General features: G+C 36.6%; 2 protein-coding genes across 27 annotated transcripts in view; one reads left to right on the top strand and one right to left on the bottom strand.

Moving 5' to 3' along the window:
- The window catches only part of PPP1R9A (protein phosphatase 1 regulatory subunit 9A), a 345,069-nt gene that overhangs the window by 84,451 nt on the left and 246,902 nt on the right, over window positions 1-13,716 (bottom strand). For 11 of the 25 annotated variants that reach the window (XM_060414484.1, XM_027968460.3, XM_060414474.1 and 8 more), the window contains one exon: window positions 9,966-10,031. The exons of the other annotated variants lie outside the window; for them this stretch is intronic. In XM_060414484.1, the coding sequence (XP_060270467.1) occupies window positions 9,966-10,031 (66 nt within the window). The remainder of the gene's footprint in view (window positions 1-9,965; window positions 10,032-13,716) is intronic. 25 annotated transcript variants of the gene reach the window in all.
- The window catches only part of LOC132659663 (uncharacterized), a 60,882-nt gene that overhangs the window by 21,992 nt on the left and 25,174 nt on the right, over window positions 1-13,716 (top strand). The gene's annotated exons all lie outside the window — the stretch shown is intronic.

The following is a 13,716-nucleotide window of genomic DNA, read 5'->3' as shown; positions in this document are numbered from 1 at the left end:
CATAGATCTAGAAATTATAGCTACAGAATCTATAGCAAACAAAAAGTAAGACCAACAAAAATATCATTGATGGTGTTTCTATGGATTAATAATAAATGTACTCTCAAACTTATAATTTCCTTTGAGGGGGAATAATTTTACTCCTCTCCTCATTATGGCTATCTGGTGGTTTGTGACAAAAATTTCTTCTTGAAAAGTGTCTGCAATACCAGCGCTCAAAAGTCTTCCCGACAGTTTTCCTGGCATCTTTAAACTGGGCAGCTCCAGCCTGATTATACCTAACCCTTCCCACAAACTCGCATAGCCCTAGGCCATTTATAGCGCATATTCTCTTCCAGCAGATGCGAGGTTGGGTGGAGAAATTTGCAATCCTAAAGAAGTACTATGAGCAAAACCAATACAATATTGTTAAGTACTTAACTTCCAATTAAAATAAATAAATTTATATTTAAAAAAAAGAAGTACTATGAGAATCCCACTTTGAGACACAAAGTCTTTAAGTCATTTTACAGGACCCTGGAGAGCACGAATCATGTCATATTCATTTTATATGCACATAACTGTTAAATATAAGCAATTGAACATGACAGATTTTAACTTTTTTTTTTCAACTTAATTTTATTTATTTATTTTTTTAACTTAATTTATTTATTTATTTATTTATTTTTAAAATTTTAAAATCTTTAATTCTTACATGCGTTCCCAAACATGACCCCCCCTCCCACCTCCCTCCCCACAACATCTCTCTGGGTCATCCCCATGCACCAGCCCCAAGCATGCTGCACCCTACGTCAGACATGGACTGGCGATTCAATTCTTACATGATAGTATACATGTTAGAATTCCCATTCTCCCAAATCATCCCACCCTCTCCCTCTCCCTCTGAGTCCAAAAGTCCGTTATACACATTTGTGTCTTTTTTCCTGTCTTGCATACAGGGTCGTCATTGCCATCTTCCTAAATTCCATATATATGTGTTAGTATACTGTATTGGTGTTTTTCTTTCTGGCTTACTTCACTCTGTATAATTGGCTCCAGTTTCATCCATCTCATCAGAACTGATTCAAATGAATTCTTTTTAACGGCTGAGTAATACTCCATTGTGTATATGTACCACCGCTTTCTTATCCATTCATCTGCTGATGGACATCTAGGTTGTTTCCATGTCCTGGCTATTATAAACAGTGCTGCGATGAACATTGGGGTACATGTGTCTCTTTCAATTCTGGTTTCCTCGGTGTGTATGCCCAGCAGGGGGATTGCTGGGTCATAAGGTAGTTCTATTTGCAATTTTTTAAGGAATCTCCACACTGTTCTCCATAGTGGCTGTACTAGTTTGCATTCCCACCAACAGTGTAGGAGGGTTCCCTTTTCTCCACACCCTCTCCAGCATTTATTGCTTGCAGATTTTTGGATCACAGCCATTCTGACTGGTGTGAAGTGGTACCTCATTGTGGTTTTGCTTTGCATTTCTCTAATAATGAGTGATGTTGAGCATCTTTTCATGTGTTTGTTAGCCATCCGTATGTCTTCTTTGGAGAAATGTCTATTTAGTTCTTTGGCCCATTTTTTGATTGGGTTGTTTATTTTTCTGGAGTTGAGCTGCATAAGTTGCTTGTATATTTTTGAGATTAGTTGTTTGTCAGTTGCTTCATTTGCTATTATTTTCTCCCATTCAGAAGGCTGTCTTTTAACCTTGCTTATATTTTCCTTTGTTGTGCAGAAGCTTTATGACAAACCCACAGCAAACATTATCCTCAATGGTGAAAAATTGAAAGCATTTCCCCTAAAGTCAGGAACAAGACAAGGGTGTCCACTTTCACCACTACTATTCAACATAGTTCTGGAAGTTTTGGACACAGCAATCAGAACAGAAAAAGAAATAAAAGGAATCCAAATTGGAAAAGAAGAAGTAAAACTCTCACTGTTTGCAGATGACATGATCCTCTACATGGAAAACCCTAAAGACTCCACCAGAAAATTACTAGAGCTCATCAATGAATATAGTAAAGTTGCAGGATATAAAATCAACACACCGAAATCCCTTGCATTCCTATACACGAATAATGAGAAAGTAGAAAAAGAAATTAAGGAAACAATTCCATTTACCATTGCAACGAAAAGAATAAAATACTTAGGAATATATCTACCTAAAGAAACTAAAGACCTATATATAGAAAACTATAAAACACTGATGAAAGAAATCAAAGAGGACACTAATAGATGGAGAAATATACCATGTTCATGGATCGGAAGAATCAATATAGTGAAAATGAGTATACTACCCAAAGCAATTTACAAATTCAATGCAATCCCTATCAAGCTATCAGCCACATTTTTCACAGAACTAGAACAAATAATTTCAAGATTTGTATGGAAATACAAAAAACCTCGAATAGCCAAAGCAATCTTGAGAAAGAAGAATGGAACTGGAGGAATCAACTTGCCTGACTTCAGGCTCTACTACAAAGCCACAGTCATCAAGACAGTATGGTACTGGCACAAAGACAGACATATAGATCAATGGAACAAAATAGAAAGCCCAGAGATAAATCCACACACATATGGACACCTTATCTTTGACAAAGGAGGCAAGAATATACAATGGAGTAAAGACAATCTCTTTAACAAGTGGTGCTGGGAAAACTGGTCAACAACTTGTAAAAGAATGAAACTAGATCACTTTCTAACACTGTACACAAAAATAAACTCAAAATGGATTAAAGATCTAAATGTAAGATCAGAAACTATAAAACTCCTAGAGGAGAATATAGGCAAAACACTCTTAGACATAAATCACAGCAGGATCCTCTATGATCCACCTCCCAGAATTCTGGAAATAAAAGCAAAAATAAACAAATGGGATCTAATTAAGATTTTAACTTTTTCATTAAATATTGAGTTCACACAAATAATATTTATGAAATATACAAAAATATAATGAAATAAGGATATAACCACCACAAATGAACTGACAACTTAAGGGGCAGTGCCACTACATTTCAATTATAATCCTCTCTGTGTGCCTCTTGATTCTATAATAGTTTAGTCTCTCGCCCTTCAGAAGAATTCTGCTGATTTTTATCATTCTTGTTTTTCTTTAGCTTTACTATATTTTTGTATGACTAAGTAATGTATCAGTAATTTTTACATGATTTTGAACTTCATATAAATGGAGTCATTTATATGAAGTTTGTATCATTTATATTCTTCTGTGCCTTTCTCTTTTTAATTATAGGCTCCTGAAATTCCTGTTATGAATTGCAGAGACATCTTCTGTATGGTATTCCATTGAATATACCTCAATATATTAACCCATTCTCTTTTTGATAGAGATATCAGTTGTATCCAATTCTTTTCAATTACAAGAATGATATTACACTGTGCTTCCACAACAAACTGTGGTAAATTCTGAAAGAGATGGGAACACCAGACCACCTGACCTGCCTCCTGAGAAACCTATATGCAGGTAAAGAAGCAACAGTTAGAACTGGTCATGGAACAATGGACTCATTTCAAATTGGGAAAGGAGTATGTCAAGGCTATACATTGTCACCCTGCTTATTTAACTTATACGCAGAGTACATCATGAGAAATGCCAGGCTGGATGAGTCACAAGCTGGAATCAAGACTGCTGGGAGAAATATCAGTAACCTCAGATATGCGGATGACACCACTTTAATGGCAGAAAGTGAAGAGGAACTAAAGAGCCTCTGAATGAATGTAAAAGAGAATGAAAAAGCTAGCTTAAAACTCAATGTTCAAAAAACTGAGATTATGGAATCTGGTCCCATCACTTCATGGCCAATGGATGGGGAAACAATGGAAACAGTGGCAGACTTTATTTTCTTGGTCTCCAAAATCACTGCAGATGGCGACTGCAGCCATGAAATTAAAAGATGCTTGCTCCTTGGAAGAAAAGTTATGACCAACCTAGACAGCATATTAAAAAGCAGAGACAGTACTTTGCCAACAAAGGTCCGTCTAGTCAAGACTATGGTTTTCCAGTGGTCATGTATGGATGTGAGAGTTGGACCATAAAGAAGGCTGAACATTGAAGAATGGATGCTTTCAAACTGTGGTGCTGGAAAAGACTCTTGAGAGTCCCTTAGACAGCAAGGAGATCACACCAATCAATTCTAAAGAAAGTCAACCCACAATATTCATTGGAAGGACTGATGCTGAAGCTGAAGCTCTAATTCTTTGGACACGTGATGCAAGACTCACTGGAAGAGCTGACTCACTGGAAAAGACCCTGAGCTGGGACAGACTGAAGGCAGGAGAAGGGAACGACAGAGGATGAGATGACTGGATGGTATCATGGATTCAATGGACATGAGTTTGAGCAATCTCAGGGAGATAGTGAAGGACAGGGAGGCCTGGTGTGCTGCAGTTCATGGGGTCACAAAAGTCAAACACGACTGAGTGGCTGAACAGCAACAACAGCAACACCTCGTGAATTTAAGAATTTTACTAACGTATTTTTTTAAGAAACATAATTGTTGAGTCAACTTCACTAGATAATGCCAAATCACTTTTCAAAGTGAATTGGCCAATTTATATTTATACAGAGAAGAGTTCCTTTTAGTCCATATTCCCACCAAAACTTAAAATATCCAATTTAAATCAATTTTATAGATGGAAAATAGTATTTCATTTTGGCTTTTAAGTTTTACATTTTGGTTCCTAATATGTTTGAGCATCTTTTCATGTGCTCATTGGCCACTCAGATTTCTCTTTTCCTACAATATGATGATTTAAGTCAATAGTCTATATGTAGACTTTTCTCACTGGCTCATAGAGGACTTTTTATACAGGTTTCTTTCAGTTTTTTACTTTTTCAAATATTTTCTTCAAGCTTCTGGTATGTCTTTTTGTTTTCACAGAAGTAGTCTCTTGATAAGAAGAAGTTATTAATGGTAATGCACTCAATTTTCTCAATTGTTTCCTTTATGGATTTGCTTAAGTGTCTCATGTAAGGAACCATTTCTTACACTGAAGTCATAAAGATATTATTCTATACTGAATCCTAAATTTTACAGCTTTTCTTTTCACATTTGAGTAATAATTTATCTGGAATGAACTTTTAAGCTCAGATTGAGATAAGGATTGCAATTTTACCATTTACCCTTCATTGAAAAGCCTAATATTTCTCAGCTCATCTAGAGTGTTATCTGTGTCACAAACAAATTTTCTATGTGGGAGGGTCTGTTTCTGAGCTAACTGACCAACTTGTCCATTCTTCTGTCCTAGGTTCTAACTTGCTACAGTTTAATAATAAATATCTCTTAATATAATATAGTAAATATCTCTTAATAATAAATACCATGTGAAATATCATGGTTATTTCTGGTGCATTATTCTTTCATATACATATTTGAGCATCAGGTTATCCAATTCCATCTAAAAGTTCCTTAGAATCATTTTTATTTCAATCATATTGAATATATAAATTAACTTATAGAAAATTGACTGAATTAAGCTATTGAGTCTCCTAGTCCATGAACAAGAAGGTTTTTTTGTCTTTCTATACAAGCTTTCTTTAATAAAGTTCAATAAAATGTATTTTTCTCCATGAAGGTCATACTTATCCTTTGTTAGGCATGTTCTTGCCTTTAACAAGGTAAATAGCTTACAAATTACATTTTCTCTATGTAGATACAGTGAAATAGGTGTTATATTTTATATTAATTCTGTATCCAGCAAATTCTCTGAAATCATATATTACTTCTATCTGTAATGTATCCTCTGTATATATATTTGAGGTTTACCAAACAGACAATCACTTGGTAATAATAACTCTTACGATAACTCTTGGTAATGGTAACTCTTATGTCTTTCTTTCTAATTTATTTCTTTAATTATTTCTTCATGCCTTTCCATACAATGTCAGATGCAATAGTGACTGATTTTCCAGTGTTAAACCATACTTTCATTATTGGCTAAACTCAACTTGGCCATGATATCTTTTTTATGTTATTGAATACGGTTTGCTACTATTTTGTTTACAATTTTTCGTATTATTTTGAGTAGGGAAGAACTTTATTCTTTTGAATAGGAATAACTTACACATCTTTTTCATCATTATCTGGTGTTGGTACCAAGGCCATATACCCCATTATATACATTTCACACTCTAAAGGTTTGACTATATTCCTGGTATCAGGAAAGATTTCTGATTGAAGGATATTTCTAAGTTCATACAATGGGCAGGAGAAGATCAATGCAGTATAGATCTTGGTATCACTTAGGCCATTTCGACTATTCTATTTCTACTACTTGTTTATTCATTTATGACTAAAAAGCAGTCATGTCAGTATGAGTCACCAGGCTGCTATTTCCAAGGTCCCAAAGGTTTTCAAGGAATGAAATACGCATTAATTATTTTTTTTCTTGGCTTTATATGCAGAAGATTTTGGTGCAATGTGATAAAGATAAGGTCTTCTTGTAAATTCATAGTCTCCCAAAACAGTTAAAATGTGATAGCCAAAGCCCACAGAAAGGTGCTAACCCTCAAAGTGCCAAAGACAAGCACAGCAGCTTCCTTCAGTCCTTTCCCTACCTTCAGTCTCTAACCTATTCCCAGTCAGATTCTTTTGTCCCTGTATTCTGTGCCATTTCCCCTTCACTATTTCAGTTATGTTCCTAACTGAACGTCATTCTCCTCATTTGACTCTTCTCGCCACTCTTCACCTTAATATCATTTGAGTGATTCAATTCGATTCAATGTCCTGGCTTCCTCTAACTGCCCAGTGTTGCGCTCACCCCTGCCTGTATTCAAAGTCAAGCAGCTACTGAAAGCTGCCATTGCAGAGATTACAAACTAGCAGCAGATAAAGAGTGGTAGAGAAAGCTATACAAGGTGCTACTGACTGGATAAAAACTGGCCCTCAGCCCAGCTGAGACAGCCCAGGAAAGCTTTTGGAGGAATGGATGAAACCTAAACGGAGTTCTGAAAGGTGAACAGGATTAACAAGAGCAACAAAGAGTGCAAGGAATGGCATTCAAGGTAGAGAAAACAGGAGACCCCAAAGCATGGGGAACCACAGGATCCCTGTGGCCCACTGGAAAGTTAGTTTCCCAGGATAATAAGGCTGAACTCTTACTGTGCATTTTAGCATTTTTGAGCTTTTTGGTAAAAAATTATATTCAACTCATAAATGTTTATAAAGTTGGAAAAATACTGTCATTTGTGTTTGTTTTTATGGCACTTGTGTGTAACATTGCTAACTCTGCAATTCATCACTGAACTGTTCTAGAATGGTTTCTAGAAAGTACAAAGTCTGTAATCTGAGAGAAATTTAATTTAAATTTAAATTCTATCTGACATTTTGTATCTGGCTCATGAATTCATATCACAATGTGGTAGTTGGAAAAAAATGAGAAAACATATTCAAATCACCTGAATTATAATAAATAAAAATAAACCCCAAAGATGAGATACAAAAAGATGGCATTATTTAGGCAAAGTTTTCTGTTCTAACTTCTAATTTCCCTTCACATGCTACATCTTCCTGTCTCTGCTCAATGTTATAAATACCAATGTTTCTACATACAAGTACTATTACTAGAGAGGACCTTTCAAGTAGAGCAGTATGCCACCTCTTGAGCATAGTGTATTTGTTTGTGTGTGTGCTTGTGTGTACATGTGTGCATTGCTTAGGTAAGACCAAAAATGAACACAATCTTTAACTGAATGTCTTCCAAGTACCTTATGATTCTGAATTTCAATGATAATGACCACTAGTAGAGATCTGGGATCATAAACCAAAGGGTATGATTAAATATAATAATTTTAAAAGTCCAGTCAAATAGGAGTCTGCATACAAGTTGAAAGGTTTTGTATTTCTTCTATTTTTCTGGCTCTTCTAATCACCATAAAGCAATCTCTCTTTCATTTGTCTTTTTGTGTGTGTATGTGTTCCCCATCCTGAACACCCCTCCCACCTCCCTCCCCATCCCATCCCTCTGGGTCATCCCAGTGCACCAGCCCTGAGCACCTTGTCTCATGCATCGAACCTGGACTGGCGATTCATTTCACATGTGATAATATACATGTTTCAATGCCATTCTCCCAAATCATCCCACCCTCGCCCTCTCCACAGAGTCCAAAAGACTGTTCTATACATCTGTGTCTCTTTTGCTGTCTCACATATAGGGTTATTGTTACCATCTTTCTAAATTCCATATATATGCATTAGTATACTGTATTGGTATTTTTCTTTCTGGCTTACTTCACTCTGTATAATCGGCTCCAGTTTCATCCACCTCATTAGAACTGATTCAATCTCCCTTTTAAATACACCTGACTTCCCATTTCTAAGTTACTCTTATCACTGTTACTGGCAGCTAAAGATAGTGAATCACAATAAACTGTGGAAAATTCTGAAAGAGATGGGAATACCAGACCACCTGACCTGCCTCCTGAGAAATCTGTATGCAGATCAGGAAGCAACAGTTAGAACTGAACATGGAACAACAGACTGGTTCCAACTAGGAAAACAAGTACATCAAGGCTGTATATTGTCACCCTGCTTATTTAACTGACATGCAGAGTACATCATAAGAAACGCTGGACTGGAAGAAACACAAGCTGGAATCAAGACTGCTGGGAGAAATATCAACAACCTCAGATATGCAGGTGAAACCACCCTTAAGGCAGAAAGTGAAGAGGAACTAAAAACCTCTTGACGAAAGTGAAAGAGGAGAGCGAAAATGTTGGCCTAAAGCTCAACATTCAGAAAACGAAGATCATGGCATCTGGTCCCATCATTTCTTGGGAAATAGATGGGGAAACAGTGGAAACAGTGGCAGACTTTATTTTTTGGGGCTCCAAAATCACTGCAGATGATGACTACTGCCATGAAATTAAAAGATGCTTACTCCTTGGAAGAAAAGTTATGACCAACCTAGATAGCATATTAAAAAGCAGAGACATTACTTTGCCAACAAAGGTCCATCTAGTCAAGGCTATGGTTTTTCCAGTAGTCATGTATGGATGTGAGAGTTGGACTGTGAAGAAAGCTGAGTGCTGAAGAATTGATGCTTTTGAACTGTGGTGTTGGAGAAGACTCTTGAGAGTCCCTTGAACTGCAAGGAGATCCAACCAGTCCATTCTAAGATCAGTCCTGGGTGTTCTTTGGAAGGAATGATGCTAAGGCTGAAACTCCAGTACTTTGGCCACCTCATGCGAAGAGTTGACTCATTGGAAAAGACTCTGGTGCTGGGAGGGATTGGGGGCAGGAGGAGAAGGGGATGACAGAGGATGAGATGGCTGGATGGCATCACGGACTCGATGGACGTGAGTTTGAGTGAACTCTGGGAGTCGGTGATGGACAGGGAGGCCTGGCGTGCTGCAATTCATGGGGTCGCAAAGAGTTGGACACGATTGAGTGACTGAATTGAACTGAACTGAACGGAAAGATAGTGAGAATTGTTTCATTATTTAAAGTATAAAATATTTTTATACATTTTAGTATGCCTACAATATGTCATGTAAACAAGTACTACTATAGTTGAAAGATATATGCATTTAGTTCTTTTAAAAATTAAGAACTTTACCAAATGATCCTTTCTAAAAAATGATCACTGAATTTAAAGACAATATATTTAAATTGCTGTGTATATTTTATAAACATCATACAGCCCTATTGTTAGTTATCTTTTTCTTTTCCTTTTTATGAATTACAAAATATTTAAAATGTTAGGTGTTAAAAACATCCATGGTGAAATATTAGGAAGTGAGTCCAAACTGCAGAGCCTGTGACTAAAATGTGTGCTATGTTTCAGAATTAAATACTATTTTTTGAGTGATTGTTTTCAAATAGTTATTCAACATACAAAACACATGGTTCTAGAGAAGTTCTTCCGAGCACAGAGCTAGTTAATAAGACACATAGACTTTTTAATTTCACACATGAAGCAGGAAGGTAAAGATAAGCATTATTTTCCACCGAAAAACAAACCTTTAGGAAATAGTTGTTATTGTTATTGCAGTTGCCAGACACTCCTTGCAATTCAGCCACAGTGTTCTAAAATGGTTGACAACAAAAATTAAAAAAGGCTTTTCCCTCCACTAGAGACAGCAGCCTAGTGTACAGGAAGGAGAAACACTGAAGTTCCAGTGCTTACTGTAACATAAATTTTTAAGAACTAAGAAAATACCCCCAAACTCTCAGTTTCTCAACCATGTAACTAGTTATAAACCCAGTTCATATTGTTAAAAGGCCGTCCATAGTTCCATAGTAACTGCAATCTCTTGTTCCTACAACACAACCTGCTTCCGATCCGGAACAGCATACAGCGTAAGTCAAATTTAATGTTACCCCTTTAATGCTTTTTCACATAAAAATTACATTTCTGTAAACCTTAACTCTTATGCAAACCATAACTTGCATTATATTCCTGCTTCTAATTATTACATATTAACACAAGCAATAAAAATGCATATCCATGTAGGCAGCTGCTCTAAACTGTATTCAATACTTTAAAAGATTCTAAAAAAATAAGCTAATGTTGTCATAATATAGTTGTAATAATAATAATTTCTAGTAATAAAAACAAATTATGAAAGAAAGATTAAGTTATATTTTAAGAGAAGGAGCCTTGGCTTCTGGAGTGATAATTCATCTTGTTATAAACTACTACACAAAAAGGCTTTGAAATGCCATCTATAATCTAAGACTTCAAAGTCTAATAAATATTATATCTTAATATTTAAAGAAGCAAAAGCAAAATAATCATATAATTTTAAAAGTGTATGTAAAATAACTCATTTTAATGTGAACCACCATTATATACGTCCTAATTTTAAAGAGTGGTACAGTACCAGTTCACATTTCATTTCCAATCTAAGCCCACAGTGTTTCGCATTATATTTTGCTCTTTTTGACAGAAATGAATTCCCAAAATACAGATACATGACTCATGAGACACAAAACACATGCCAGAATTATATCACCTCGCCTGAAAAGGTAAACACTGATAGCTGTGGCATATGAATGGAAATTAAATTTGTTACTGAAAATAAAATCTAGTTGAAAAATTTACTATAACCTTAGAATTTCATGGGATAGTGCTGACTGTCTGAGGGGTGTACTGAAATCCTCCATGGTTACCTTTCAGATTGTTTGTTTGTTTGTTTGTTTTACAATAAAAAGAAGAAAGAAAGAAAAATAAATGAATGATAATTTTATACATCCAGAAGTACAATGCCTTATCACAGATACACTCACATCTACATTTAAAATTTTTCAGTGGTTCAGATATACATCTCCCTCTTCTTTAAAGGATCCTTTCTTTTATTTTTCAGCTGTTAGGCAGAGCCATTTTAACTTTAAAAAAAAATCAGAATGTTTAACAGAGAATGAACAGAAACAGGAATGCAATTCAAACTGAATTGGGCACTCACTTATTTTAAACTCTTCCAGTTTAAATATTTGAAGGAAAAAAAAAACAGAAAATTCAGAAATTTAAATGAAGTTTGGGATTATCTATATATTTTAAATTCTACTGGAGTATGATTTGTAATTTATTAAACTATTAAAACAGATACATATAAGCACACACAATACATGGTAAAGTATTCTTAATCCTCAATATGGTTCTGATAAGAGGCCCACTGTACTTTTACATTTTCAGGATATATTTCCTCACAGTGCAATGCTTTCCTTATAGGTCAGTTCAAGCAAGCAACTCCCCTCTGTCAATGTGACAGGTTCCAAATTAGAATCAACCTTGGGTTATGTGACCAAAACCAGAGTTATCTGTTTTTCAGTAGACAATTGGAGAAGGAAATGGCACCCCACTGCAGTACTCTTGCCTGGAAAATCCCATGGACGGAGGAGCCTGCTAGGCTACAGTCCATGCGGTGGCAAAGAGTTGGACACAACCAAACATTTTCACTTTTCACTTTCATGTATTGGAGAAGGAAGTGGCAACCCACTCCAGTGTTCTTGCCTGGAGAATCCCATGGACGGGGGAGCCTGGTGGGCTGCCGTCTCTGGGGTCGCACAGAGTCGGATACGACTGAAGTGACTTAGCAGCAGCAGCAGTAGACAATGCTGATCTAAGTGCTGGCTCTGGAAATTAACTGGATGAACCTGGTCGTTCTGCATTTAATTAGAGGTTTTCCTGGCTGGCCTAGGGAATGTCATGGGGGATATTATCAAATAAAAATGATTCTAACTTTGAAATCCCAAGATGATTCTATAAATGGTAAGAAAAATGAGAAACCAAGTGATTGATTACACAACTCAGGGTTAACAAGGATATGTAAATCAATAAATTATTCAATTACATATGAAATCAATAAATTATTCAAGGACCATCCAAATCGCTCATTGGATAACCAATATTGGTTATTTTCATTATGTATTCTTTTCATTAACACAGAGAGAGAATAAATAAAAAATAAGGACATAACACTCAAATCAATCAACTTACAAACACCTGGAAGCATTAATAAAAAATGTCTAAATCAAGTAAATAAACTGACATGTTTACACAAAAGTGGATTTTCACTATTTGCAGACCTTTCGTCTCTCTAACACACAGAAAATTATGTGTGTTGGTTGGTTTTAGCTGGGCATGCTTTGGTGAGGCAGTGTGTAACACAAGAAAGGGAGAGGGATGTGTCCAAAAGGAACATGAGAGAGAAACAAACAATGAGAAAGAACTCCTTGACCTTTTCAATAAAGTGAAGGCTACTCGGTGTAGCAAGCATCTGCTTTCTATTTCAACAACTTGCAGGCAGAATAAAAAGTTTACCCTAACACTGAACTCCGGTTTTTTGTAGAATAGTTCTATATTCAGCTATTCTTCCCTCTAAGCCCTATCTTCACAGGCTACTTCTGGATTAAGTATTTACCTATAGTAAAACAGTGAAGTCGCTCAGTCATGTCCGACTCTTTACGACCCCATGGACACCAGGCTCCTCCACCTGGGGGATTTTTTAGTACTGGAGTGGGTTGCCGTTTCCTTCTCCAGGGAATCTTCCCAACCCAGGGATCGATCCCAGGTCTCCTGCATTGTAGACAGACGCTTTACTGTCTGAGCCACCAGGGAAGTCCTCTTCAATCTCCCTATTAATAGAAATTCATAGAACAAAGAATTCCAGAACCTTGGTGTTACAAGAAACTTCATTACCCAAAACAGGAATCGTTCCAGAATCTCTTGTGTCCCAGTTACTCTGTGTGTGCCTAGATACAAGACAGACACATCTGTCTACTCCATTCAAAATCAGCAGTGTGCTGCAAAGAGGCCAGGCTTCGGAGCCAGAAGGACTCTGTTCCCATCCTAAATCTGGCAGCCACTAGCTATACCACTAGAAAAAGCCTCAATTATTACATCTTTAGAAAAAGGAGGGGAAAGGATTCTCTTCTGCTTGTTATAAAGATTATCTGAAATCATGTAGGAAAGGCACGTGGCAGAAGCCTGGCACTGAATATTTACCCTCCTTGCCCCTGAGAATATTTGCTCAGGTGACAATCAACTCTGCTTTCCTTATAAAAACAGGCATGCTGCTGCTGCTTAGTCGCTTCAGTCATGTCTGACTCTGTGTGACCCTATGGACGGTAGCCCACCAGGCTCCACTGTTCATGGGATTCTCTAGGCAGGAATACTGGAGTAGGTTGCCATACTCTCCTTCAGGAGATCTTCCCAACCCAGGGATCAAACGCAGGTCTCCTGTATTGCAGGCAGATTCTTTACTGCTGA

The sequence above is a fragment of the Ovis aries genome, chromosome 4 (assembly GCF_016772045.2).
Source record: "Ovis aries strain OAR_USU_Benz2616 breed Rambouillet chromosome 4, ARS-UI_Ramb_v3.0, whole genome shotgun sequence".
NCBI classification, from domain to species: domain Eukaryota; kingdom Metazoa; phylum Chordata; class Mammalia; order Artiodactyla; family Bovidae; genus Ovis; species Ovis aries.
Note: the sequence above shows the minus strand (reverse complement) of the source record. Positions and strands in the feature narration are given on the sequence as shown.